We start from the raw sequence: 25506 nt of genomic DNA, 5'->3' as shown, positions 1-25506 counted from the left end.
ATTAGAAAAATATCCTGCAAAGATTGGAGTGCAGATTTTGGCCCCTTCAGCAGATGAGTAAGTGCCTACCGGGCAGGGCAAACAATCCATGATAGACGAGGCGTTTTCACCCGAGTTGTTCGTTCCAATGGGGCAGGGATATGAGACATTATTCAAGCAGAATGTTCCCTGAGGACAAGCGAGAGGATAGCTCAATCCAACGCCCGAACAGAGATGGCCTGGAGGACAAGGTTTGCATTGCGTTTGAATCATTTCATCTTGATACTCTCCGACTTGACAAGACACAAAAGATGGGCTACCTGCTGGACAATAAGCCCCGGGAGGACATGGGTTGCTAAACTGAGCATAACTCCCAGAAGGACAAAAATAACCTTCCGGGCACAGAATCTGAACCCCAAGGCAATCAGATACATTTTGACCAGGAGAACATTTAGCTTGAGACGATGGACAGTAGAAACCTGCCGGGCATTTAATGCAATAATCTACCGAGACAAGGCCCCCCTCACTCGAAGTACTTCCTGGCGGACAAGCACTGGGGGATGCGCTACCAGCAGGACAATAACTTCCCACCGGACAGAGCGAAACGTTTCCTACAACTGAGCCAGGGGATGGACAGAAATAGCGACCGGAGCCCTGATGTGCCGCAGTACTTGCCCGGAAGACAGGCTGTACACTCGCCAGCAGAGGCGAGGTTTTGATCAGCGCTGAAGGAGCCTTCCGGGCATGGTACGGGCAAGGAGTTATTCTCGGGGCAGTAGTGACCTGCGGGGCATGGCAATGGACTGCTCATGCCTTCTTCGGGACACGTGGACTGAGCTGGGCAGCTCCAGCACGCGGACTCGCCCGTCCTGGGCATGTAGGTCCCAGGACTACACGACAGCTTCTCGGCAGACCCCGCAGGGCAGTAGTATCCAGTCGGACAGATCACTGCCCCGCTGCCGCTGTTCAGGTCGGGGCTCCCCGTGCAGTAGTAGCCCGCCTCGCACACTTTGCAGGCGGACTGCCCGACGTCGTTCTGGTAGTAAGCCGGAGGACAAGTCTTGGGACTCTTGCTCCCCTCGGGACATTCGTGACCAACTGGGCACTGATACCCGGATGGCGTCCCGGTCGACTGACCTCCAGGACAGTAGAAGCCCCCGCTGCATGGATACCCAGACACGTTGGAGAGACCTTGGACGGGACAGTAGAATCCTGGCGTACATGCCAGGCACGAGCTGTTGGCCTGCCCTTTCAAGTACGGCCTGAAAGTGCCCTTGGGACATGGGATCGGATATACAGTTCCTTCGGGACAGTAGTATCCGACAGGACAAGGCCCCCGACTGTCCGCAGAGTCCGGCGTCGGTGTGCTAGCTCCTGCTCCTCCAGAGCTATAGCCACAAAAGTAGCCCGAAGAGCAAGGCCCTGAAACAATGCCCTGCCCGTCTTTGTCGCAATAATAGCCCGGAGTGCATGCCGTGGGTGTAGGGGAGCCTACAGGACAAAAGTACCCTGCGGGACATATTCCTCCACAGGTCAGGTTGGGCGAGCACTCCTTGTAGAGCAGCGATGTCGCACATGTGAGCACGCTCGAGACGCTGCGGGGGTCGCACATGCTGGCGTTGGGATCTGCTGCTCCGCTTGTACAGTAGAAACCTGCTGCGCAAGGTCCTGTAGGCGCTGTCAACCCCCACTCGCTGCAATACATGCCTGGCAAGCAGCTCTCGCACTCAGAGAAGCTTGCAAGACCCGAGCGGTTGCTGTACGTTCCGGGGGGACAGGCTCCTTCCGCAAGAGACTTGAGACCCTCCACACAGAAATGACCGGGGGGGCAAACGAAATTTCCTCCTTCGCTCAGCCCATAGCAAGCCGGATTAGACAGGTACGCCGTGACGTTGGAGTACCTGGAGCCGGAGCTTGAGTTGTAGCTGTCCATGGCGGCTATGACCAGACCGCTGCCTACGGAGATGCCTCCTCCCGCAGACTCAGCTGATTGTCCCCAAGTCTGCTTCCATAGTAGGTCCCCGCCCCGGCTCAGCTTGACGCTGAAGCCTATAGGCCCACCTCGGCTCGCGTCCGCAGGCGACTGGCCGAGTAGGTAGATGCCGCCGAAGCTGTCCAAAGTTATTCCTTTACTATGAAGATTTCGATTCGACCCAAGGAATATCTGTGTTTGGCTTACCATTTCATGATCAAATTTCAAAAGAAAAATCCTGGACAAGCTTGAGTTTTCGTTCAAACTGGAGGTTGTTGTTATTGTTAGATTCTTGGGCAGCACTGACGTTATCGGTGCTGTTCTGCAAGCTCCAAGCTCTACCATACACAACCAGCCAGCCAGCCGCGACCTCCACTCCAACGCCACTGACAGAAGGATATGCATTGATTGCACGCACCCAACCTTGTTGTCCGTCGACGCCAAATCTAAGCAGAAACCCATCCCATCCCCCCTCGGCATATTGCCCTGCAAACTGTCCCTCGTACATCCCCACCATGAAGCCGCCCCCCGCTGCGTCAGCCCCAAGCCCTGTCGCTATGACCTTCGCCCCTGCGGCTCCCGCTATCATGACCCTCTCCCACGCCAGCTTCCCCTCCATCGTGTACTGCCGGACAGTGGTACTTCCAGAGACGTTGGTCCAAGCGACTAGTACTACGTCGCTTCCCACCGCCAGCCCGAGCCGCGCCTGGTCCTCGAGAGAGTCTGCATCGTCCACTCTCCATTCTTGCTGCCCGCAGCTGCTCACCTTCAACACCGACCATCCCCCCTCCCGATTGATCCCTACGTACAGAGACCCCGCGCTTGCGACTGCCATCCCTTGGGCTGATGCCGGAGAGCTCTCCGAGCTCAGCACACTCGTCCATACTTCTCTCCCAGCTGTACTATACTTGGTCAGAACCACCTCATAGACTCCCTCGCTCGCCCTTGACACGGTTCCGCTCACATACGCGTTACCGTCTACATCTGTCACGACGTCTCCAGCCACGTATGTCCCATTAGTTGCTGTCTCTTGTGTCCATGCTACCGCGCCGCCGCTCTCATTCGCGCAGGCATACAACGAGGGAGCCGCGTAGTACGTCCCTGCCACGTAGTCTGCTACTCCGCCTGGGCTACAAATGTATCCCGCGGCACACTGGCTGCAGCTGGTAGCAGTGAAGTTACGATTGAACGTCCCTGCGGCGCAAGGATCGGGCTGGCTGTTGCTGCCTTGACAGAAAGTACCGGGAGGACATGGCGTCGGCGCTGTCGTTCCCGTGGTGCAGAAGTAGCCGGGCGGACAAGGGAAAGAGAGCCGCTGGCCGAAGAGAGCAGAGGCATTGACGGTCTCGTTAGGGAAGATCGCTCCCTGAAGACACAGGTGACCAGCAAAGCAATCTCCCGTGGGCGACCGGAGCCCTGATGTGCCGCAGTACTTGCCCGGAAGACAGGCTGTACACTCGCCAGCAGAGGCGAGGTTTTGATCAGCGCTGAAGGAGCCTTCCGGGCATGGTACGGGCAAGGAGTTATTCTCGGGGCAGTAGTGACCTGCGGGGCATGGCAATGGACTGCTCATGCCTTCTTCGGGACACGTGGACTGAGCTGGGCAGCTCCAGCACGCGGACTCGCCCGTCCTGGGCATGTAGGTCCCAGGACTACACGACAGCTTCTCGGCGGACCCCGCAGGGCAGTAGTATCCAGTCGGACAGATCACTGCCCCGCTGCCGCTGTTCAGGTCGGGGCTCCCCGTGCAGTAGTAGCCCGCCTCGCACACTTTGCAGGCGGACTGCCCGACGTCGTTCTGGTAGTAAGCCGGAGGACAAGTCTTGGGACTCTTGCTCCCCTCGGGACATTCGTGACCAACTGGGCACTGATACCCGGATGGCGTCCCGGTCGACTGACCTCCAGGACAGTAGAAGCCCCCGCTGCATGGATACCCAGACACGTTGGAGAGACCTTGGACGGGACAGTAGAATCCTGGCGTACATGCCAGGCATGAGCTGTTGGCCTGCCCTTTCAAGTACGGCCTGAAAGTGCCCTTGGGACATGGGATCGGATATACAGTTCCTTCGGGACAGTAGTATCCGACAGGACAAGGCCCCCGACTGTCCGCAGAGTCCGGCGTCGGTGTGCTAGCTCCTGCTCCTCCAGAGCTATAGCCACAAAAGTAGCCCGAAGAGCAAGGCCCTGAAACAATGCCCTGCCCGTCTTTGTCGCAATAATAGCCCGGAGTGCATGCCGTGGGTGTAGGGGAGCCTACAGGACAAAAGTACCCTGCGGGACATATTCCTCCACAGGTCAGGTTGGGCGAGCACTCCTTGTAGAGCAGCGATGTCGCACATGTGAGCACGCTCGAGACGCTGCGGGGGTCGCACATGCTGGCGTTGGGATCTGCTGCTCCGCTTGTACAGTAGAAACCTGCTGCGCAAGGTCCTGTAGGCGCTGTCAACCCCCACTCGCTGCAATACATGCCTGGCAAGCAGCTCTCGCACTCAGAGAAGCTTGCAAGACCCGAGCGGTTGCTGTACGTTCCGGGGGGACAGGCTCCTTCCGCAAGAGACTTGAGACCCTCCACACAGAAATGACCGGGGGGGCAAACGAAATTTCCTCCTTCGCTCAGCCCATAGCAAGCCGGATTAGACAGGTACGCCGTGACGTTGGAGTACCTGGAGCCGGAGCTTGAGTTGTAGCTGTCCATGGCGGCTATGACCAGACCGCTGCCTACGGAGATGCCTCCTCCCGCAGACTCAGCTGATTGTCCCCAAGTCTGCTTCCATAGTAGGTCCCCGCCCCGGCTCAGCTTGACGCTGAAGCCTATAGGCCCACCTCGGCTCGCGTCCGCAGGCGACTGGCCGAGTAGGTAGATGCCGCCGAAGCTGTCAACCGCTAACCCTACAGGTCTATCATTTCCGCAAGTACCAATCGCCTTGGACCAGGTCGTGTTTCCATCCGCTCCATACCTGATGACAAACACATCGCTTGCGCCGGACACAGGGGATGAGATAGTCCTGCGAATACCCACTGTGCATGAGTCTTGGGCAGCACTGACGTTATCGGTGCTGTTCTGCAAGCTCCATAAACATAAGCAAACATACCACTCCCTTCCACTGTTAACCCTCGAACAACGTCCGAAGACACAGAACCAAATTTCGCACCCAACCTTGTTGTCCGTCGACGTCAAATCTAAGCAGAAACCCATCCCATCCCCCCTCGGCATATTGCCCTGCAAACTGTCCCTCGTACATCCCCACCATGAAGCCGCCCCCCGCTGCGTCAGCCCCAAGCCCTGTCGCTATGACCTTCGCCCCTGCGGCTCCCGCTATCATGACCCTCTCCCACGCCAGCTTCCCCTCCATCGTGTACTGCCGGACAGTGGTACTTCCAGAGACGTTGGTCCAAGCGACTAGTACTACGTCGCTTCCCACCGCCAGCCCGAGCCGCGCCTGGTCCTCGAGAGAGTCTGCATCGTCCACTCTCCATTCTTGCTGCCCGCAGCTGCTCACCTTCAACACCGACCATCCCCCCTCCCGATTGATCCCTACGTACAGAGACCCCGCGCTTGCGACTGCCATCCCTTGGGCTGATGCCGGAGAGCTCTCCGAGCTCAGCACACTCGTCCATACTTCTCTCCCAGCTGTACTATACTTGGTCAGAACCACCTCATAGACTCCCTCGCTCGCCCTTGACACGGTTCCGCTCACATACGCGTTACCGTCTACATCTGTCACGACGTCTCCAGCCACGTATGTCCCATTAGTTGCTGTCTCTTGTGTCCATGCTACCGCGCCGCCGCTCTCATTCGCGCAGGCATACAACGAGGGAGCCGCGTAGTACGTCCCTGCCACGTAGTCTGCTACTCCGCCTGGGCTACAAATGTATCCCGCGGCACACTGGCTGCAGCTGGTAGCAGTGAAGTTACGATTGAACGTCCCTGCGGCGCAAGGATCGGGCTGGCTGTTGCTGCCTTGACAGAAAGTACCGGGAGGACATGGCGTCGGCGCTGTCGTTCCCGTGGTGCAGAAGTAGCCGGGCGGACAAGGGAAAGAGAGCCGCTGGCCGAAGAGAGCAGAGGCATTGACGGTCTCGTTAGGGAAGATCGCTCCCTGAAGACACAGGTGACCAGCAAAGCAATCTCCCGTGGGAGAGTGCAATCCCTGTCTGAAGCAATATTTACCCTTGGGACATGGGATGCACTCAGATATATTCCTCAGTCCAGTCAAATTGCTATATGAACCAGGCGGACATTGAATAGGAGAAGAAGAGGTTTCGGGGCAGTAGTGACCTGCGGGGCATATTTGTGGAAGAATGGTAGACAGATTGAAGCAAAAGAATCCCGCTGGACAGCGTTGGCACGAGCTCAAGGCTGGGACTGGTGCGAAGAAGCCCGGATCGCAGGGCTTCGGTTTAAATGCTCCAGCTGGACAATAGGTCCCAGCTGGACAAAGACCTCCATTCGACGAGTTCGATGGAGAGGAGGATCGTGATGCAAGGGTGCAGTAAAAACCAGGGCTGCACGCTTCTGGTGGCTGAACAATCCCAAAGGTCGGACATGATTTCCCCGGTGGGCATGGCAAACAGTCTAATGTTGTTTTGGATCCATTGAGTGGATTGTAAGTGCCAGGAGGACAAGGAACAGGAGATCTTGTGCCTTCCGGACAATAATGTCCTGCGAAGCACACTCCGTTCTCGGGGGCTGACGTGTATTGTCCGTAAGTGCAAAAATATCCTGGTTGACATAATCCAGAAGGCTGAATCAACCCTGGTTGATCGCAGAAGTATCCAGGTTCACAATATGCACAATCTGCAAGTGCAAGCCCTCCTACTGAGCTCCTGAAGTAACCAGCAGGACATTTTATTGGTTCTCCCACTCCATTTGGACAGTATGATCCAGCAGGGCAAACTAATCCACGTTTACTCGCCGGAGGGCAGTAGTATCCTTCTACACATTCAGCGCAGTCTGACTCATTTTTTCCAAAACTCTCTGATCTGTAGGTTCCTGCTGGGCAAGGCACAGAGAACGGCGTCTTGGATCCCGCCGGGCAATAGTATCCTGGTGCACAAAGGTTGTTGACAAATGTAGACGTATTCTGTGAGCACCAGTATCCCCCCGGACATGCAAGGCAATCTTGGATGGAGCTTGACCCGTTGCGGGGATTGTAAGTCCCTGAAGGGCATGGGACCATTTCAGGCGTTCCTCTCGGACAGTAGTAGGCAGGAGAACAACTAGAAGACAAAGGTTCAGGAACAAAGGACATTCCCGGTGGACAATATAAACCAGCGTCACAGACGAAGAATTCCATGACATTCGCGTACGTATTGTTCTGTGCTGTGGGACAAAAGTGTCCCGCTGGACATTGGTCACAGACAGAATATCCAAAACCTGAGAATTTCCCAGGTCCACACGAAATTGGAGCCGTCATTCCACGATTTGGACAATAAAATCCAGCTGTACAAGAAAGGCATGATGGAAATGTTGAAATGTCCATCGCAGGCATCGTGAGACCAGCTTTCTGTGTATATTCAGTGGGTGCAAATGTTCCTTCATAGCATGGAATTGGAGTTGCACTGCCCTGTGGACAGAATTCCCCAACTGGACAAGGCTCACAAGAATCAACAGAAGTCTGGCGTGTGCGATTCAGAAATGTCCCTGCAGGGCAAGGAAACTGAGTATCACTTGAAGTACCCTGTGGACAATAGTATCCAGCCGGACAGATCCCGGATTCAAAAGGCAAACCACCAGTACAATAATATCCCTCTGTACAAGCAAGGCATTGCGAAGCTTTCGTCAGTGAGTGGCTGGGAGAAAAGTATCCAGCTTGGCATGGAAATTGGGTAGGAAATGCTGTTCCAAGTGGGCAGTAATGCCCTGCTGCACACACATCGATCGGTTGATTTGAGCTTCCAGTCCCCGCGAGACAAGCGTACCCTGCTGGACATGGCAGGCAGTCATCTTCTCGTATCAAATCAGTTCGGTTCGGATTCCACGTTCCACCTGGACAAGGATATTGAGTAGGATATTGAGTTCCTTGCGGACAATAATGTCCCAATGCACAACCCAGTTGAGGAGCTGTGAGGCCTGTCCCAGGGCAAGCGAATCCAGCATCACATGGCAAGCAGTTTTCTACCGCTTGATTGCCTTGGTGGTTTGAGTAATATCCCCTGGGACAAGGCACGGGAGACGTTGATTTTGCGAGACAGTATGAGCCTGGCAAGCACGTCTCGCATTGGTCTTGAGAGTAGAGGTTGTAAGACGCTGAGTAGGTTCCTGACGGACAACCTTTAGGCTGTGAAGACCCAGGAGGACAGAAGTATCCCGGCGGACACTGCCGTATGCCACCTGTGGAAGAACCCGACGGACAATACGCTCCTGGAGGACACAAGACGCAGTCCACCTGACTCATTGACCCTGATCTATCATTGTACGATCCCGCAGGACATGGAAACTGAATAGAATATTTGGTCCCCGTCGGGCAATAATAACCTGGTTGACAAATAGCAGATTCATAAATTGATGTTCCTTCAATGCAAAAGTACCCTGCTGGGCATACTTTGCAACAGCTAGAGCTGGATGATCCTGGAATATTGTTGTAAGTGCCAGCTGGACAAGGTGTAAAACGAGCAGGGTCAGAACAATATCCTCCAGTCGGGCACAAATCCTTGCTCGGAGAAGGATCAGTTGCAGGAAATTTGCAAAGATATCCAGAATCACAAGGTTGGCATAGCTGAGCACCTCCACTGCTCCAAAATCCTGTAGGACAAGGAGTGGGAGGGCTGTCAGCTTGTTTGCACTCATAAGCAGCTGGACATTGATTGCAAGCAGTGCTGCCAAAGTCGCTGTAATATCCTGGTGCACAAGCTGAGGGAAAACTGCCTGTGGATGGACATTCATAGCCAGGTGGACATAGGGAGCACTCAATCTGTCCTCCAGTAGAATAAGTACCAACCTGGCACATAAACCCTGAGTTCGTTCCGCTGGGACAATAATATCCTGGAGCACAAGAGGTGCAGGATGATGAGCTTGCTAGAGAGTATGTTCCCGGGGAACAGGGACGAAGGTCTCGTACATCATTGTAAGGACAGTAGAACCCTGGTTCGCATTGGGTACATTGTGTAGATCCCGATGTTGACCAAGTTCCATTCGTGCAAAGAACAGGTTCCACATTGGGAATCGAACAAGCCATTCCTGCTGGACACGTCTCACATGCTATCATGCCTTTTATTCTCCATTGGCCAAGCGCACACTGCTGCGGGTAAATGGTCCCTTCCTTGGTACATTCATACCCATCAGGGCAAGAAAGGCAAAACGACAGTCCACCAGGTGAGTAAAATCCTATCCCGCAAACAGTTGGTGGACTGTAGGTGTTGTTGCACTGGAACCCGGCAGGACACTTGAGACATTGGACTTGTGCACCTAAGGAATACGTGCCGACTTGACACATAATGCTTCGATTTCCATCAGGGCACTGCATTCCGGCGGGACAAGCCTGACACGAGGTCTGATTGCTCTCAGAGTATGTTCCAAGTGCACATCGAAAGAGACATTGATTGATGCTCTCGTTGCTCACTCTAGTCTGACAATTTACTGCGGGACAAAAGAAACCAGCTGGACAGCCATGGCATGCGGTTTCTGCACCCAAAGAATATGTTCCCAAAGGACACTCAAAGGGGAATAGTGAAGCCGATGGACAGAAATGACCAGCAGGACAGACTGTGCAATTGTAGGCTCCTTTTGCTGCAAAGAAACCTGGTCCACACGCTTCTGGAGAACGTGATGGAGCTTGACATGCCTCGCCTGGGACGCAGGGAATGGGAACAGAGGAATTTTCAGGGCAATAATAACCATGACTGCATTCTATGCACTCAGTGCTTGACCCTGGAGAGTAGAAGCCAGCAGGGCATGGAAAGGGTCCCAGTCCGTATGGACATCGAGTGCCTGGAGGGCACATCATGCAGCTCTCGTAAGACCAAGACGAAAACTTCCCAGCAGTGCAAGTCTGGCAGGCAGAGAAAGATAAGCCTGCAAAGGTTCCTGGTTGGCACTTTGTTGGGAAAGATGAGCCATTGATGCAGGCATGGCCGGGAGGACAATCAGTGCAAGCTGAAGAAGCAGCTGAAGAAGCATACGTACCTCCAGGGCATTGAGTGCAATACTGAGAGGACTCCAAGGATATGTATCCTGGGCTGCATGGACTTGGAAACGTTGATCCTACATGACAGTAGAAACCTGCTTGGCAAGAGATGCAGGACGAAGCTCCCGTCTCATTCGTGAAGGTCCCGGAGGGACATGGCGTGCAATCGTTCTGACTCTCAAGCGAATAGCTACCAACGTTGCAAGGACGTGGAACACTACCATTGGCGCAGAATCTACCAGATGGACATAAAAAGCAGCTTGAAGAGTTTACAGGAGAGTATGAGCCGTGCGGGCAGAGCTCGCATACAGACGAACCTCCAGGAGCGAATGTACCTTCAGGACAGGTTATTGGCCTCACTGACTCGAAGTTGCAGATTGATCCTGGTGGACAAGGAAGGCAGTAAGATGAGTTACAGGTGGAAAAGGTTCCGTTTGGGCATCGAGAGCATTCTACTGCACCATAGTCGGAGAAACTGCCTTCGCCACAGACTCTTGGAGTGACAACACCGTCCAAGGGGCAGTGAGAACCTGATGGGCACAGGGTACATGATGACGTTTCCAGTTGATTGCTGTATTTCCCTGGTGCACAGAGTGAGCACAAGGTACTGTTTGACCAGGAGAACGTGCCAGGCTGACAAGGCAATTTGAAACTACCATCTCCACAAAAAAATCCCGGGGGACATATTTGGCAAGTGCTGGAATTCAAAGGAGAGAAATATCCTTCGGGGCAATGCAAGCAAACAGTTGCTTTTCCCGCTGAAAAAAATCCAGCACTGCACGTCAAAGGCGTTGCAGACACGTTTTGGTCATTCAAAGCACAAAACGCTCCTGCTGGACAATCATAACAATCCGACGAACCTTGAAGAGAATAAGTGCCACTCGCACATAAAGTGCACACAGAGGAACCTACGCCTGAGAAAGTGCCGATTGGACAATCTAATGGCTTACTGTTTGACGAACAAAAGGTACCAGCAGGACATTGAAAACATGAACTCGAGTTTGAGTTTGAATACTCTCCAGTGGGACAGGTTTGACAAAATGTCATAGCAGAGATACTGAAAGTACCCGCTGTGCAAGCTGAAGGCGTGGAATTTTGGTGTGGGCAAGAGCTCCCTGCTGGACATGGAAAACAATGTGACGCTGTCGAAAGCGAGAAATAACCAGCTTCACACATTGAGCATTCTTCTTGACCACCGATGGAAAAGTAGCCTGCATTACATGGAACAGGTGGGCCATCTGGTTTGCAAAAATGTCCAAAAGGACATTTCGTGCAAGCAATAGGTCCTGAATGAAGTTCTGAACAATTTGCTAATTGCAAAGAGTAGTATCCTGGGTCACAAGCCATGCAAGATGTGCTTTCAGACATAGAAAATGTTCCACTTGGGCAGGCAGCAGGAGGAAGCTGAGGATCAACGCAAAAAGTTCCAGCTCCACAAGTGGTGCAAACAGATGCTCGCCCCGATGAGAAGGTACCATTCGGGCATCGTTGAGGAAGCTGTGAAGGGTCCTCGCACTTGTAGCCAGCAGGGCAGTCAAGGCAAGCCTCACTAGCTGGAGTTGAATACTGCCCTTCACCACAGAGAACCGGAGGAGATGATGGAAAGGGACATCGAAATCCACTGGGACACGAGGAACAGCTTGAAGAGCCCGGCGATGTGGAGAATGTACCGCCAGAACAATATGAACAATCCGACACAGATGCTGCCCCTGTCACATCCCTGAAAGTGCCGTTGGGGCATGGCTCAGGAGTAGAGCTGGCAAAAGCACAAAAATGGCCAACAGGACATGGAGTGCATTGAGGCTGAGCCTCTTTAGAGTATGTGCCTGGCGGGCAGCTACGAGGGATCGAATTTCCATTTGTGCAGTAAGATCCCGCAGGGCATGTGGTGCAGTTGGATTGAAATCCTAAGGAAAATGTTCCATTAACACATGCAATCGTCAAGGAGGCCAGCTCTGGAGAGGGACAAGCAAATCCTTTTGGACAAGGAGAGCACTCCGAAGAATTTTCTACTGACACCGTCCCCAAAGGACATGGAACTGGATTTGCTGTCCCAATTTCAGGGCATGCAAATCCTGGTGGACAAGAGTTGCATGGAGGGCGTCCATCAGTGGAATAGAAGCCCATGTCACAAAATCTGCACTGTGACTTCCAACTGGTCCCAAACTCACATGTAGTACAGTTCGTCGATCCGCAGGCAGATACAGTATTGACCGGACAACTCGAGCATGAAGAAGCATTGCCCAGAGAGAAGGTTCCATTCGGACATGCGATCGTACTCAAGCTCGAACAATAAAATCCTGCAGGACATGGAATGCATAGATTTTCTTTCAAAAATTGCCCAGGAGGACAAGACTCACAACTGCTAGACCCGGATGATGACCACTTTCCCGCAGAGCACAGACTGCATGAAACTGCTTTGGATAGCGAGTATGAACCGGGAGGGCAGGGGATTGGAGTCGTGCCATTGAGAGGACAAAAGCTTCCAGATGGACATTCGATGCATGAAGACATGTTAGACATTGAATAAGTCCCAACTGCACAAGCAAACCGGTTTCCCTCGGAGCAATAGAATCCTTCCTCACAGTTCGAACAGAACGAGGCGCCTTTCGAAGAATACTTTCCTTCTTTGCATACCTCACAATCCATGCTACTTGAAGAACCCGCTCTGTCCAGGTACGTGCCCTCAGGGCATGGAATCATGTACACTGATGAATTTGGACAGTAGAATCCTGGCGAACAAGTGATACATTGTCCAAATACTTGCTGTGACGACATGTCGTTAACTATTTTAAAGAACTCTCCTTGTTTGCATTCGAAAGGAGAACAGAAAAGACCAATGATATTGAGTGTCTCGGAAAAGATCGTGATGTTGAAATACTGCACAGAGAATCTGAATTTGACCAATCCTGAAAAGTTCCCCTTCACATCACCCCAGAACTCGAGGTCTTGAAACAAAACCGTTCCATTTGAAGAAACGTTTTGTAAAGAAATTGCTTGAAACTGAAGCTGCTCTGGCCCTTCTTCAATCCTTAGATTGACAGAGATTGGACCCAAACTGCCGATTGATTTGAGATGTTTGTCAAAAAATCCTATCCGAAACAAAAACTTGCGTCCTAGATATATTCGATTAGGTCCCTCTATGATTTGTACACTGTAAGGAGCAACGTCGAACTTATTTCCGTTAATGTCACCGACAATTCCTTGACAGTTGAAGACAAAAAAACGAAGCTGGAAATTGATTCCGAAGACGTGCTCAATCGTCAAGTTTGTAAAGTCTACTATCGAAGATGTCAAGTTTATCTGCTTGCGTCCATGAAGAAAGTTAACAGGAAGCGCATCGTAGAAGAGGGCAACGCGTGCAGCGAGGAAATTGAAGGAAGAATTTGTCTGATTCAAAGGACTGGCATAGCTGAAGTCTAATTGAGCCTTTGTTAAAACTTGTGAAACGATTGCATCATTTGGTTGAGCAAGTATTTTTACATTGAAAGATTCGCACGATATTAGCCCGTGCAGTGCAGCAAGCAAGCAAACAAACATTAAGAATCGAGTGCCAACCATAACTGGGTTGTAGAACAAAGGCAAAACAAAACGATTTCTGCAGAATCAGGTTTAGGAGGGTTACAGGAGGTTGCCAGCTGACAGAGCGCCAAGAGCTGAGGGTCAGAGTAGAGGTTTCACGCGACCTTGTACATGCCTGCTATGCTCGAGCTTGGTGGAGGTGGACGACTCGGTAGTGAGGTGCGTCCAGCATGGATAAGCCAAGACGTTTGCTGGAGTGAACAACTTCAGGGGTAGGGCAAAAAGTGTAGGTGAGTTATAGGCAAGGAGGCCTGGGGAGGAAGGCAGTGAAAATAACCTTTAGGAGCAAACAGAAAAATTGAGACTTGAGGGCTTGCCTGGGGAGACCGGTAGCAACAGAGAGGATAACAAGCCCGCCCACTTTTGTATCTTACAGGGCACCAAAACTTGTGATGATATAGAGAAGCACTGCCTTCAGTTCAACTTAGTGGTCCGACTGAGCGGCCGGCCGGCGGTGCCCGGGGGGCCCGGGCCGCACAGGCCTCCCGGAGGCTCCGAGTCCAAGGCTCAGCATGCATGGGCCCGGTGACGCCTGGCGCCGCAGCTGCACTGGCCTGGTGCTCTAGTACGGTACGGTAACTTGACTTAATCATAATGGACTCGCCAAGCGTGCTGTAACAAAAACTCTCCCGTAAACCAAAACAACTCTTACGTGTTTCAGGGCGGCCCATGTAGCGTGTGGGACGGAGAGGGGGCTTTCCTAGCCGTCTTGCTAAGGTCCTCTCATGTCTGGATGCTTGCCAGTGGGTTTCACATCGGGCCCTAGCATACAGTCTACTCTCTCATACTTGTTTTGTGTGCATAAAATTCTGTCTTGAGCAAAAACTGTCTTGTTACAACTAAGGTCGATGTGATATCTGCGTTCTAACAAACTTGTGCCCCGTCAAACACTGCCGGGTGACGGGGGTCAGCAGAGCCGTGAGGCTGCGACCGTGACAGCCTCGGACTTCTCGGAGCCCGCCTCGGAACCGTCCTGCGTGGGCCTGCGGGCCTGCGGGCCTGCGGGCCTGCGTGCTTGTTCTGCGCAGCTGCTGTGTAAAATATGAAGAGGGAGAGGGAAATATGAAGGTGCAGGAGAACTAGAGGTAGAGGAAAAGACGATCAAGGATTTGAATTGTCTTGATGGACTCAAGACCTCAAGACCGTGTTTGTGTATGATGGAAAGGCATAACCGAGATTCGAGAAATACAGCAAACAAGTAGTTGATGTTCAGAAGAAAAGTTGATCAAGTAAAATTCCGATGAGGAGGAAGCTGGTATAACTGAAAATAGGATAACACAAAGATTTGGAGAGAATAGATCAACTAACGGACATGCGATCCTGCAGGCCTCATGGCAGATCTTTATTGCCAGTATGAAAGAACGCCATATTTCGATCGTCATAGTGGCATGACTTATGAGGTACTTGAAATTGAGTTGTAAGGAAGGCTCACAGAAACTGCAGGAGTACCATCAAGCTATAGAGAAGTCTACCTGCTTGTACATTGGCAACCTTTCGTATTTCACCACAGAGGCTCAAATTTACGAATTTTTCTCGAGATGTGGGGAGGTCCGTCCTCGGGGGTTTTATGATGCGTGCAATAAACTCTTGAACAGGTCAAGAGGGTGATCATGGGGCTCGATCGCTTCCAGAAGACACCTTGCGGCTTCTGCTTCGTTGAGTGAGTACACAAGTCACAGTTCAGCAACATGACTCCCTATTCAAGGTATTACACTGAAGAAGATACTGAAGCTTCCATCCGATACCTGAATGGACTGAAGCTGGATGATCGTCCAATCAGGCAGAGATTCACTGGTTGGTCTGCAATTTTGACAGCTGTCGCAGACTTGATAGAGACCCAGGATTTGTGGAGGGACGGCAGGTAGTGCTTTTTAAGCCTCTTGATTTGTATTTGCCTTACCTTGGTTTTACTCGAAGTATGGACGAGGAAAAAGTGGAGGACAGGTGAGGAGGAAAGGTATTTGCTCAGCAGGTGGTTTTGAACTTAGTTGTCAGGTCCGCGACGAGTATCGACTCGACTTTGATTTGGTATACTTGAATGCGAGGAGTGATAGCAGCCTGTCAAGTACTTTCTCATAGGGGCGCGGAGGGTTTGGAAGAGTTTGTCAGGTCGCAGGAGCAGTGGACATTGGTTCGGAGATTCGTGCTGTCTAGATGATGGGAGTAATTTCTGATGAGCAGAAGCGGCTCAAAGCGCGTCTCGCCGTTCAGGAGGAATTTACGCATCTGGTGGAGTCAGTTCGAGGAATGAAGAGCTTGACAAGCGATTCAAGAATCGCGATCTCACCCGCGACCGCGATGAGGACGACAAGTCTGGTACCAATGTTCTGTAGTCACCACACCCGCCTTGAAACGCTTGGATGTAGGTCGAAAACGCAACAGAGAATCGGGTGACGAGAACGATGAGGTAATGAGGCAAGAGCTGGGTGACATGATTGTGATGAACGGATTCGATGCAGGAAGCTCGCGCGAGGCGACGAAGAGGTCGAGGAGAAGATTCCGACAGCGATTAATTCGTCTAGAATCTGCTGGAAGTTGCCTGACTACAATCCTGTTCGATCTTCTAGGCTCCCCCTTGTCATGGTCTGCGAATCTTGGCGCGTCTGCTATGTCCCTGGGGACGACTTTTATCGTATCTTTGCAAAAATAAACTTGAGAGATTTCATCTCTTGCATTTCGGTAACTTACAAGGGCGACTAGTACTATGTGGCCCGTCAGACATACGCTGATTGCATGGATCCCTGTAATCAGGGCTGAGATTACCAACTCCTCTCTTCAACGAAAGCTCACCTTGGATTCTTTCTCCTCCGCTACCTTCTTTAGCAAAGGTGAAGTGGCCGAGGCCTGGAAACGCCGCAGATCAGCACAACATATGGAGAAAGCATCTTCACCTCCTCCAAAGTAAACCCAGCCTTTGCAGCGGCTTCTCCTCCCAGCATCAATGCTGAAAAATTGATCAAGCCCTTTCAAAAACATGAGCAAAAGATACCTTCATGCAACGACCATATGCACCAAATGCAGTACAAGCTGATGCTCGACGAGATGAACAAGTTCAAAATTTCGGGCGAACTGCTGTTATGTAAATCTACACTCTCATAGCCTCTCAAGACCTTACGTCCAGTCACTTGTCAAGCAGAACACAAACAGGCTTAGGAAGAAGGATACAATCTTCACAATATAATAGAATCTGAAGGTGCTGTCATTTCATCTGCAAATGACACAGATAGACGAAAGGAGATGATCAGAAGAAAAGGAGGACCTGATTCCCTGAGGTTCTGCCTTACGGATGTCACTGCAACACTTGATGAGCTTTCAAGATTTCCTCCAAATAAAAAGAAATTTGACCTGAACGCGTACAGAGCAAAGCCAAACTCTGCTGCTGTCAAGAGCATGACCTATTTCCAGATTCACATCGAACATACATTGCAGAAGACGAATTATCAAACCACGATGAGGGCAAACAGAGTGAATGCTCCTCCAAGCATTGGAAGATTGTCTCCAGGCCTGATACCATCACTTAGGCGCCAAATGCCACACTTGAAAACAATTGTGAAACTCACGCGTAACCAAAGAGAAGGTATGACCCTATCAGAAGCATCATGAAGCCAGATGCTATCATCTAATGATGCCATAAAATTGCAAGCAAGTGGTCAAAATCGAGGAAAAACTGAGAAGTAAACAACCAACCTGCAGGACGCAAAGGATAAGAACACCCAGCTTGAGCTGAATGCATCTGAAAAAAGGTCAGACTTGCAAGTTTTACTTGGGTTGATCTCATCGCGTAAGAGAGAAACAATTCAAAAGGAACGCCACGTATTCATGAGGAGGATATGCAGGGTCTAGTGACAACAAAGGGTTTGGTAGGCTAGAGGAGCGATTGACAAATGATCAAGCAAAGCCGAAGGAGAAGGTAGAGAGTAAAAGGATTGAGCTAAAACAATTGCATATGGGAGGAGGCAGGAGGGAGATGGAGGTGGGAGGAAGAAGGAGGGAGGAGGGAAGGAGGGAAGGAGGGAAGGAGGGAAGGAGGAAAGGAGGAAAGGAGGAAAGGAGGAAAGGAGGAAAGGAGGAAAGGAGGAAAGGAGGAAAGGAGGAAAGGAGGAAAGGAGGAAAGGAGGAAAGGAGGAAAGGAGGAAAGGAGGAAAGAGGAGAATGGAGAGTAGAGCGATGCAGGAGAGACAGGACAAAGGAAGAGGAACAGAAAAGGAGCAAAGGATGGAGAGAGGCTGGAAGGGCAGGAGGGCAGGAGGGCAGGAGGGAGAGGGGAGCTTACCCGCAGCAGGCGTCTAGCCGAGGGATCGGATTCTCCTCAGCCATGCCAACCGCGACCCTTGACAGGCTTCGGGATGAGGGGGATGAGGAATATGTAACGGATGTAACGGATGAGGCCGAAGAGGAAGCATCGGAACACCTAAAAGGCTAGGGTAGAGGAAGGAAGGGATGATAGGCTATCAGGCGAAGAGCAGGCGGGGAGGGCAGGGAAGTCGTAGGATCAGATGAGATCAATATGTAGAAAGGTCAAGAGCTTGATTCAAACAACATGAATGGTATAATTCAATGTTTTACGAATTGCGCAGGTGGAACTCTCTGGATTCAGGCATGTTTGGATACAGGTGAGTCTTCTAGCGTTCATTCCGCATTGTGTATGTCCTTATTGTTTTACCATACAGGATGTTCAGCTTCAAGTCGTTTGCAGCGTGGGGAGTAGCAGGATTGGTTTTCTACATGACAACTCCCGGAGCTTCAAAAATGATATCCACAAACACTCCTTTTGCTTTCAACTCGAAGAAGGGCGAGGTCAGAGAACAGAAGGACCAGTGAAGGACGCTGAAAAATGATTTATCGCAACTTTCTTCCGAGAGCAAACTATTTTTTTTCGCATCCGAAGCGATTCTTTTCTTCGTCTTCCAATGCCAAGCATCTTTCTTATTGCATATCCTCGTGGTTCCGCATCCCTGAGAAAGGGATGCAAGAATTTGAGTTTCTAAGCAGAGCCAGTGGTTTTATTGTCAAGACTGGTAACTGGGAAGGAGGTCAGAAAAGCAAGGGAGTGCTGCGAATCATCGCTTCAGCGCACGTCATCTTGCCATTTCAGTTCCCCAATTATTATCCTGTGGAGCAATACGAATGGCTGCACAGCATTGGACGAGAGTGAGTCCTGCTGCTACGTACACCTGATGAGATGGGAGGCTTTCTGACTTGGGTTTGTGCAGGAATATTCAAGCCAGACTTGAAATCAGAAAACCAAATGGTGAAATAAAGTTCTCAACCGTGCTGGCCAATTCATACAAGACGCATCACATTCGAGATTTGGCTGCTTTGCGTGCTGAAGACGATGATGAATTGATTTCGCAATTGAGTTCTATACAGAATGATGATGGAACACCTCACGATCATTTCATTTTCCATGATTTGAGAGACACAAGTTTGTGTCCCCGAGACGAGGTTTGTTGTTTCTTTGTTGCTGATCAAACGGTCGTTTGATCGCTACTCAGATTGTCTTTCATGGTCATAGACTCATTCATACCGAGGATCATTCTCAGGCACAAGTATGCACCTGGTTTGGGTTGTCTCTACACCGATTTTGAATGTTTTTCAGGAACCTTGTGTTGTACCGGGAAGCTTCATTGGAATGAACGATAGACAACAAGTAGGCTTGGTCTTATTTCACTTTCCTCTGAATAGTGCCAGTGCTTTGCCAGAACCCAGAGTGTGCTACAGATGGGAATGTGTGGTGGACCCATCTTAGACAGGTAAAACATGTCGACTGCAACATTCAAAATGTACTGAAGTCAAAGGTATTAATACAGCAACGGTAGCTGTGTGGGAACAGTCGAAGGCATCGTCGCTGATACAGCACCTCCACATTTGAGGGGGCTTGCGACGTTTGTGGACTCTCAGCAAATACTTAAATTCATTGATCAGGTGCAGGAAGAAGAAGAGCTAGAAAGCTTGTGATGAGTGTTACGAGGATAGTGAACTAGTTGCAAGTATTGGCTAATCGAATGCATGAAAAAGACTGTCCTCGTCTAGGCTTGTCAATTCTCTTGTGAGGCTGCTCGATAAGAGCTCGTTGAATGCACAAACGTCTGCCGCACCATGTTGCAAAGTTGAAGTCATACTTGTACAACAATGCATTGAATATTGAGCTTGCTCCAACACTCGTTTCATGTCTTCGATGAGGATTGCCAATTCCATCTCGGACAGCAAATGGCTAGAGGGCAAAGATCTGCAACTGCAGTCGGCACCATGCACATTTTCGACGTGATTGACGAGAAGTTGCAGCAAGAAGTGATCAGATTTTCGAAATGCCAAATGCAAGGGGGTGAGACCGTTGAGATCCTTCCAACGTGCCAAGCAAGCCTGGTGCTCCATCACTTCTTCTACGATCGTTGTACATCCATTATGAACAGCGAGATGTAAAATATTCTGCAAGTTTGCATTCCTGCAGCACAAGATTTCTTTGGAGTCCAGATTCAACACCGTCCTGAACAGTTGCAAGTCTGGCTCAGACGAAGAAAAGATGGATTGGACGATCTCTTGTTCTCGCCTCGTTATCTTTGCAAGCTTAAAAATATTTTCGTGGGAGAGCAGAAATTCCACAATCTTGTTCGCATTTGAGTTGGCATCGATTGCGACAGACAGAATACTTTCCCCTGACTTATTCACCCTGGAAACACATGACAAGGCAGATGGATGTAGAACAAGCATCTTGATAACTTGAAGATGTCCTGCACGAGCTGCGATGTGCAGGCATGTGTTACCATCGGGATCGCATTCTGTGATTAGCTCTGCTGCTGCGGAAGTTTGTAGAATCTCTTCAACGGCTTTGATCAAACCTTTCTTGCAAGAGTTCTGTAAGATTTGAATACCAATATTTGCCTTCATGAGGTCAGATGCATCGAAAATGGTCAGCAAAGATCGTATTACTCCTGATTCATTGCTTCTTGTCTCGATGAGCTTTGGCAATCCCATCAAGTATCTGTCTCTCCGAATAAAGTATGAGTCTCCTAGAATGTTTTCATCTACCAAATGGAAGAAAGCCCTTTTCCTGGATGCATTTTTCATTGACGTCCTCAAGCAGTGTCTCATTTTTAGGTATTGCATGTAAATGTGACCTTGCAGATCTGCATTGAGTTTGCAATTTTGATTTTCAACTCCAATCCTCAAGCACACAAGTCGAAACATAGCTCGATTCTGAACGGCACTGTTTATCATGTTTCCAGAAACCAAAATCTGTCTTATAGCAGAATCCAGCTCATGATTGAACAATTTGTTTGATATCATGTGCGCAAGATCCTTTGTTGGTTTTGAAGGTGGAGGTTGCTGAAATACACATACTTCCTCACACATTCGATCGGCAGTACCTGATAAATCAACAAGCGTCAGAAAAAAACAAGACGATGGTCGTCCTTCGATAAATCCTGATAGGATGGCTAAGGACCTCCTTCACGAAGCTCCTGTGCTTCGTTTTCCTTCCTCCCTCCTCCCCTCCTTCGCTCTACTACAGTCTCTCACTTCGATTCATCCCTACCTCGTGTTGGTTGATACACAGTTTCTTTTTGCACCCTGTTTCTCTATCTCGGTGGGGGTAGTCAAGGTCAAAAGATGGGTGGGTGGTAGTTCGTGGGCCAGATCGTGTAACTGACCGTCAGACCACGACAAACAAGTTCGTGGAGGCCATGCCGGCATGCCGGGCCAGCTCGGCCCGGGGCCCGGCCGAACAGTAGGCCCTCTATTTTCACTGGGAGCGGCTATGACAGTGCCTCCCGGGCCTAGGTACCCCTCCAACTTCGGTCAGAAAGGTACCGACCCTACCAACCATTTTAGGGCCTATGGTCAACGACAGTGGGGTATATGATGGATAGAGCAGGGGTGGACTCGGTAGTAGCGAGGTAGGGTACCCCACGGTGGTAGAGGATCCGAAGAGTTACCTCGTACTAGAGGAATCGTGCGGAAATGATTGAGAACAAAGCGCAGAGCAGAGGAGAATGCTGTGCTTTAGGGGAGTCGAAAGACACAGAAAGTATGTAGGCAAAGAACTTCGAATTCCATGGTAGGAAAGAAAGAAAGGACGATAGGTGTTTAAGGGTCGTTTTAGACGACGATGAGTTACGAATGTTTTGTCCGCGATCAACCTAGAAGCAATTGATGGAAGAAGCAAGATTGAATCAGTTGAAAGTTGAAAGGTTCTCTCCATGACAAAAAAAAAGTGCAACGACCAGGATACAAGGATGGCCAAAAGATGAAAAGAACCCATACGATTTGCTCTGATGTGGAAATGATTCATGGCAGGTTAAATCAAAATGGACGATTCCTCTGAGCAGGACGGTTCTAACGAAGAAGACTGGTGATGAGGAGTGCATACGTATGTTCTATTTTTGTGATCAACTTCGTAGGCAAATTCTTGAACAAAGAGCGAGTGTCCTACGTGAATGCGGATCCGATTCAATTTCTGTAGATGATGAAATGCAAGAGAATATCCTCGAGGAAAGCGGGCCAAATGTTGCTACAAGTTCCCAGATTCAAGCAAAGATTGGCTTTCGATCAAGGTGCAAGGTTTTTCGATGTTGGTTTCTTGATTCTGACACAAATATCTCAGCGATGGAACACCTTTTACCCCGATCCGTTTGAAAGAGGGTCCCAAAAGTGAAATACCAATGACCCCCGAAGGCCTAGTGAGAGAGACAATTCCTTTTCTTCTCTTCTTACCTTTCCATCAATTATTGTTTGCAGGAAAAGGCTATGTTTGAAGGTGCTGGAATACAAAATGAACCCAAATCAGTCGATGGAAAACCATGGTACCTTAGGTATGTTCTCCATGTTGGCTGAAATTCAATCGTTTACGTTGTCTGTTGCAGGTCAAATCTACTTCTCAATACTCCAAAACGGGTATCTATTTCTAATATAATCCCCTTCTCGTCACTTACTCAAGCACAGAACAATCAGTCAGTGGAAGCTCTTCTTGAAGATGTAAAATCCCTTTGCTTTCAAACTTTATTAAGTGAAATGACATGATGTTACAAGAAATATCGATTGGAAAAGCGCATTGCAGAAATATCGAATTTCTTTGATTGTGAGAGAGATCATTATAGGGAAGAACTTGAGCGAATAGATGTATTCACTGCTTTCATCGGAATCAGTCTAACAAAATTTCTCAGAATGAGTTGACTACCACGTGTGTTGTTTTGGAGTTGGCTCACAAGCAGAGCGATCAATTTGCTTTGTTCTTTACGAGGTAAATCTTAGGTTGAAATGGAGGGATATAACTTTACGGAAGGAAAATTGCAGCTTTGGAGAACAAAATGGAAAATTGCAAGATGAAATCTCTTACTTTGAAAGTTGCAGTGAACGAGAAAAGTGAGCTAATTGGTTGTTTCACATATTGGAGGCAAAACGTCCACGGTATCAAGGCAGTTCGACATTTCTTTGAATCAAAACCATTGATAATGAAGGTACCCAACATCCTCTCTCGACGCTTTTTGTGAGTCCCGTTTATTGCAGGAAACATGCTTCCGAATTCTCCAACAGAACAGGATTGTTGGCCTCAAGTTGCAAAATATTGCATTGAAATCGTCCATCAGTCTATGGTCACGTTGGCACCAAAAAAATTTTTTTGACAGATGGATTCGGCAAATTTTCGAGATGAAACTAGAAATTCACAATACTTCATTGGCAACAAGGAAAGGTCAACGCCAAAAAAGGCAAACTGTTCAACATGTGTATAACTGCATCAGACAGTTTGCAAACAGATCCAAATTTCTTAGAAATAGAATGCTATCTTTGATAGATCGCAGAAAAACTCGAGTGAGAGCAGATACAATGTCAAGATGGTTCTTGCGAACCAAGACAGTTTTATCACACAAAAAATGGGAGCTGCAATTGGTCACAGCATTTCGTCATAGACAATTCAAATTACTTTGCTTTGCAAGGTTTGATATGTGGAAACATTTTTCAAAAAGAAGTCGGTTTCTTCTTGGAGCGTTTCGAAAGTATTCAAACCACATCCGCATTGAGATTCTGTGGTCCTACTTTCTTGATTGGTCCATATGTTGCTCGCAAAGACAAAGAATTTTGAATATTTTCAGAATTATTTCGCAGAAGAGAATTTCATCTCGTGTGCATCACATGTTTCAGACATGGTACGAATCATTTTACCACAAAATTGAAACAAGGATCCGTATGTCAAACTTCAGGACAAGAAAAACCAACGAATTGATGATAAAAATCACTGGATATTGGATTGGACTTGCACATTCCAAGAAAGTTTTGAAACACACATTGAATTTGCTTTCGGAAAAGAAGACAAGAACAATCGTAAATGGCTGGTTTTGCACATGGGGGGAGATGGTAAAAAAGGCACATCGGTCAGACCCTAAGCGACTTCGATTGCATCAACATTATAAGATTTTCGAAGCAGTCCTTCATGGATGGTCTATATTCTTGTCAACTAAAAAATGGACCAAGCGATTGATTGAAAATTCGTCGCATAGATTGCATAGATACCTCTTGTCATATTTTCATGTTTGGAGAAAGCATGTCAAAGCAAAGCAAATGGTGGAGAGGATGTTGCGCTCGAATGAAGCCCTGTCTGGTCTAGAAAAGGAGAAATGCTTTCTGCTTTGGAGAAAACTATCTGCGTTGGGCATGAGGGTGCGAAAGGCTGTTTGCATTCGGAAGCAAATATCCTTCAGTCTACAAGATATCTGGGATTCTTGGAAAATGTATTCCAGAGTCCTGATCGCAGCTAAGGCGGGCTTGATTCGAAAGGCGAAGATACGGAATTTTTCTGTATCTCAACAAGTATTTGCGCTTTGGTCTTATCTACTAAGAAGAAAGAATTGGATTTCAAAGTTCGACAATTACTTCATGGATTGGGACAGCAGGTCATGCAAGGAGATTGTTTTTTGCGAATGGAATTTGATTGTGACCAACGTCAGGAAAAAGAACATGCTTGTTCTTGAAAGTCTGCGATCGAAGCATAGTAGAATCGTAATGGTTTCCAGCTTCTTGATATTGGAGAACCGAGCCCGAGAGAAATTGGCACGAAGAAGGCTCTATGTGCATTGCCTCAAGAGAGAAATTTGGAATTCTCTTTCATTCTCCTTTTGGCAATGGTTTGATATTACGCTTGCTAGACAGTCTTTCATCAAACGATTCGACAAGTGCCTTAAATGTGGAACGGACAGCAGAATTAGGGAGCTCTGTACAGAGGTTGCTAAAGCAAGGCCAATGCGAAGCAGATCTTTCTCCAATTTCCAATTGCTTTCCAAGAACGAATTGATTGTTTGCGCGGAATCTTCAAGATTTCACCATGTGACTCAGTATCGGAAGAAAATTGACGTAAATGATTTTCATGACGAAAGAGGTTCTGGGGCGTGGCCTTTGTTTAATCACGAGTATGTCAAGAAGCATGACAGGGACCTGTCAAAGTCATCAATTCCAATTTTCGAAGATATTGTCAATGGGCTGCGCTCCAGCTTACATGCGGTGGTGAGTGTTGTTTGTTTGTGCGAACAGCTTTGATCGAACTTTTCAGCCGAATGCGGAGGGAAATCTGCTCCGAAGAGTGAAGCAGCTTGAAAGCGAAAATGATAAATTGCTTCTGCAATTGACGGCAACGAGGATGATTCGTTGCTAGGCTCCGGTCAAAATCTATGGAAGTAGAGGTCAAAGTTCTAGAAAAAAATACAAAAAATGATTGAAGTCGGAAACAATTATAAGCTCACGATGCCAGTGTCCTGATATCATTGCAAGACAATGAACTCGAGTCGACATGCTCCACCTCTGGTTGCGTCTGAGCTTTCATTGTCTGATCACCATCAAGAACATTCAAGTTCAACCTTT

At 49.2% G+C, this 25506-nt stretch overlaps 8 protein-coding genes across 8 annotated transcripts; 4 read left to right on the top strand and 4 right to left on the bottom strand.

The window, feature by feature from the left end:
• Positions 1-544: 544 nt before the first annotated feature.
• GUITHDRAFT_110175 (hypothetical protein) lies at positions 545-7443 on the bottom strand (the record flags this gene model as incomplete). The annotated part of the gene is made up of 3 exons (XM_005830644.1): positions 545-2337; positions 2375-5012; positions 5104-7443. 3 exons carry the CDS (start codon positions 7441-7443, stop codon positions 545-547), a joined length of 6771 nt encoding a protein of 2256 aa, XP_005830701.1.
• Positions 7444-7496: 53 nt separating this feature from the next.
• GUITHDRAFT_110174 (hypothetical protein) lies at positions 7497-8344 on the top strand (the record flags this gene model as incomplete). Its single annotated transcript, XM_005830643.1, has 5 exons — positions 7497-7780; positions 7854-7920; positions 7962-8017; positions 8147-8190; positions 8232-8344. The coding sequence occupies 5 exons, from the start codon at positions 7497-7499 to the stop codon at positions 8342-8344; spliced, it is 564 nt and encodes a 187-aa protein (XP_005830700.1).
• Positions 8345-8481: 137 nt separating this feature from the next.
• Positions 8482-9894, bottom strand: GUITHDRAFT_72801 (hypothetical protein; the record flags this gene model as incomplete). The annotated part of the gene is made up of 2 exons (XM_005830642.1): positions 8482-8604; positions 9514-9894. Coding segments are annotated over 2 exons (504 nt in total), but the record flags the coding sequence as incomplete, so codon positions are not given.
• A 222-nt stretch (positions 9895-10116) lies between these two features.
• On the bottom strand, positions 10117-12780 carry GUITHDRAFT_72738 (hypothetical protein; the record flags this gene model as incomplete). Its single annotated transcript, XM_005830641.1, has 2 exons — positions 10117-10556; positions 12369-12780. Coding segments are annotated over 2 exons (852 nt in total), but the record flags the coding sequence as incomplete, so codon positions are not given.
• Positions 12781-14983: 2203 nt separating this feature from the next.
• Positions 14984-16279, top strand: GUITHDRAFT_153153 (hypothetical protein). The gene is made up of 11 exons (XM_005830640.1): positions 14984-15059; positions 15103-15207; positions 15255-15319; positions 15365-15439; positions 15484-15520; positions 15577-15603; positions 15655-15687; positions 15739-15790; positions 15841-15975; positions 16026-16066; positions 16119-16279. The coding sequence occupies exons 1-11, from the start codon at positions 14991-14993 to the stop codon at positions 16170-16172; spliced, it is 693 nt and encodes a 230-aa protein (XP_005830697.1). The 5' UTR covers positions 14984-14990; the 3' UTR covers positions 16173-16279.
• On the bottom strand, positions 16262-17988 carry GUITHDRAFT_153152 (hypothetical protein). Its single transcript, XM_005830639.1, has 11 exons — positions 17933-17988; positions 17347-17392; positions 17220-17278; positions 17106-17163; positions 17005-17054; positions 16919-16951; positions 16775-16846; positions 16649-16728; positions 16551-16603; positions 16450-16503; positions 16262-16400 (listed from the first exon to the last, which is right to left on the bottom strand). Exons 1-11 carry the CDS (start codon positions 17974-17976, stop codon positions 16374-16376), a joined length of 576 nt encoding a protein of 191 aa, XP_005830696.1. The 5' UTR covers positions 17977-17988; the 3' UTR covers positions 16262-16373.
• A 228-nt stretch (positions 17989-18216) lies between these two features.
• Positions 18217-18480, top strand: GUITHDRAFT_110170 (hypothetical protein; the record flags this gene model as incomplete). The annotated part of the gene is made up of 2 exons (XM_005830638.1): positions 18217-18272; positions 18330-18480. 2 exons carry the CDS (start codon positions 18217-18219, stop codon positions 18478-18480), a joined length of 207 nt encoding a protein of 68 aa, XP_005830695.1.
• Positions 18481-24641: 6161 nt separating this feature from the next.
• On the top strand, positions 24642-25341 carry GUITHDRAFT_153151 (hypothetical protein). Its single transcript, XM_005830637.1, has 2 exons — positions 24642-25152; positions 25199-25341. Exons 1-2 carry the CDS (start codon positions 24655-24657, stop codon positions 25298-25300), a joined length of 600 nt encoding a protein of 199 aa, XP_005830694.1. The 5' UTR covers positions 24642-24654; the 3' UTR covers positions 25301-25341.
• Positions 25342-25506: the final 165 nt, after the last annotated feature.

Source organism: Guillardia theta (assembly GCF_000315625.1).
Source record: "Guillardia theta CCMP2712 unplaced genomic scaffold GUITHscaffold_44, whole genome shotgun sequence".
In the NCBI taxonomy this organism is placed as follows: Eukaryota; class Cryptophyceae; order Pyrenomonadales; family Geminigeraceae; genus Guillardia; species Guillardia theta.
The sequence above is the reverse complement of the archived record's forward strand: the minus strand, read 5'-3'. Positions and strand labels throughout refer to the sequence as shown.

Bases quoted from the DNA above. Each gene is read 5' to 3' on its own strand.
- GUITHDRAFT_153152 (XM_005830639.1), bottom strand. From the start codon at position 17,976: ATGGCTGAGGAGAATCCGATCCCTCGGCTAGACGCCTGCTGCGG. The intron at 16,847-16,918 runs GTCCTCCTTTTC...CAGCACCTTCAG, and splicing joins GCAGAACCTCAGGGAATCAG to ATTCTATTATATTGTGAAGA. The intron at 16,401-16,449 runs GTGAGCTTTCGT...CCCTGATTACAG, and splicing joins CGGAGGAGAAAGAATCCAAG to GGATCCATGCAATCAGCGTA.
- GUITHDRAFT_153151 (XM_005830637.1), top strand. From the start codon at position 24,655: ATGGTTTCCAGCTTCTTGATATTGGAGAACCGAGCCCGAGAGAAATTG. The intron at 25,153-25,198 runs GTGAGTGTTGTT...CGAACTTTTCAG, and splicing joins GCTCCAGCTTACATGCGGTG to CCGAATGCGGAGGGAAATCT.
- GUITHDRAFT_153153 (XM_005830640.1), top strand. From the start codon at position 14,991: ATGGCAGATCTTTATTGCCAGTATGAAAGAACGCCATATTTCGATCGT. The intron at 15,060-15,102 runs GTACTTGAAATT...CAGAAACTGCAG, and splicing joins ATAGTGGCATGACTTATGAG to GAGTACCATCAAGCTATAGA. The intron at 15,976-16,025 runs GTACCAATGTTC...GCTTGGATGTAG, and splicing joins CGATGAGGACGACAAGTCTG to GTCGAAAACGCAACAGAGAA.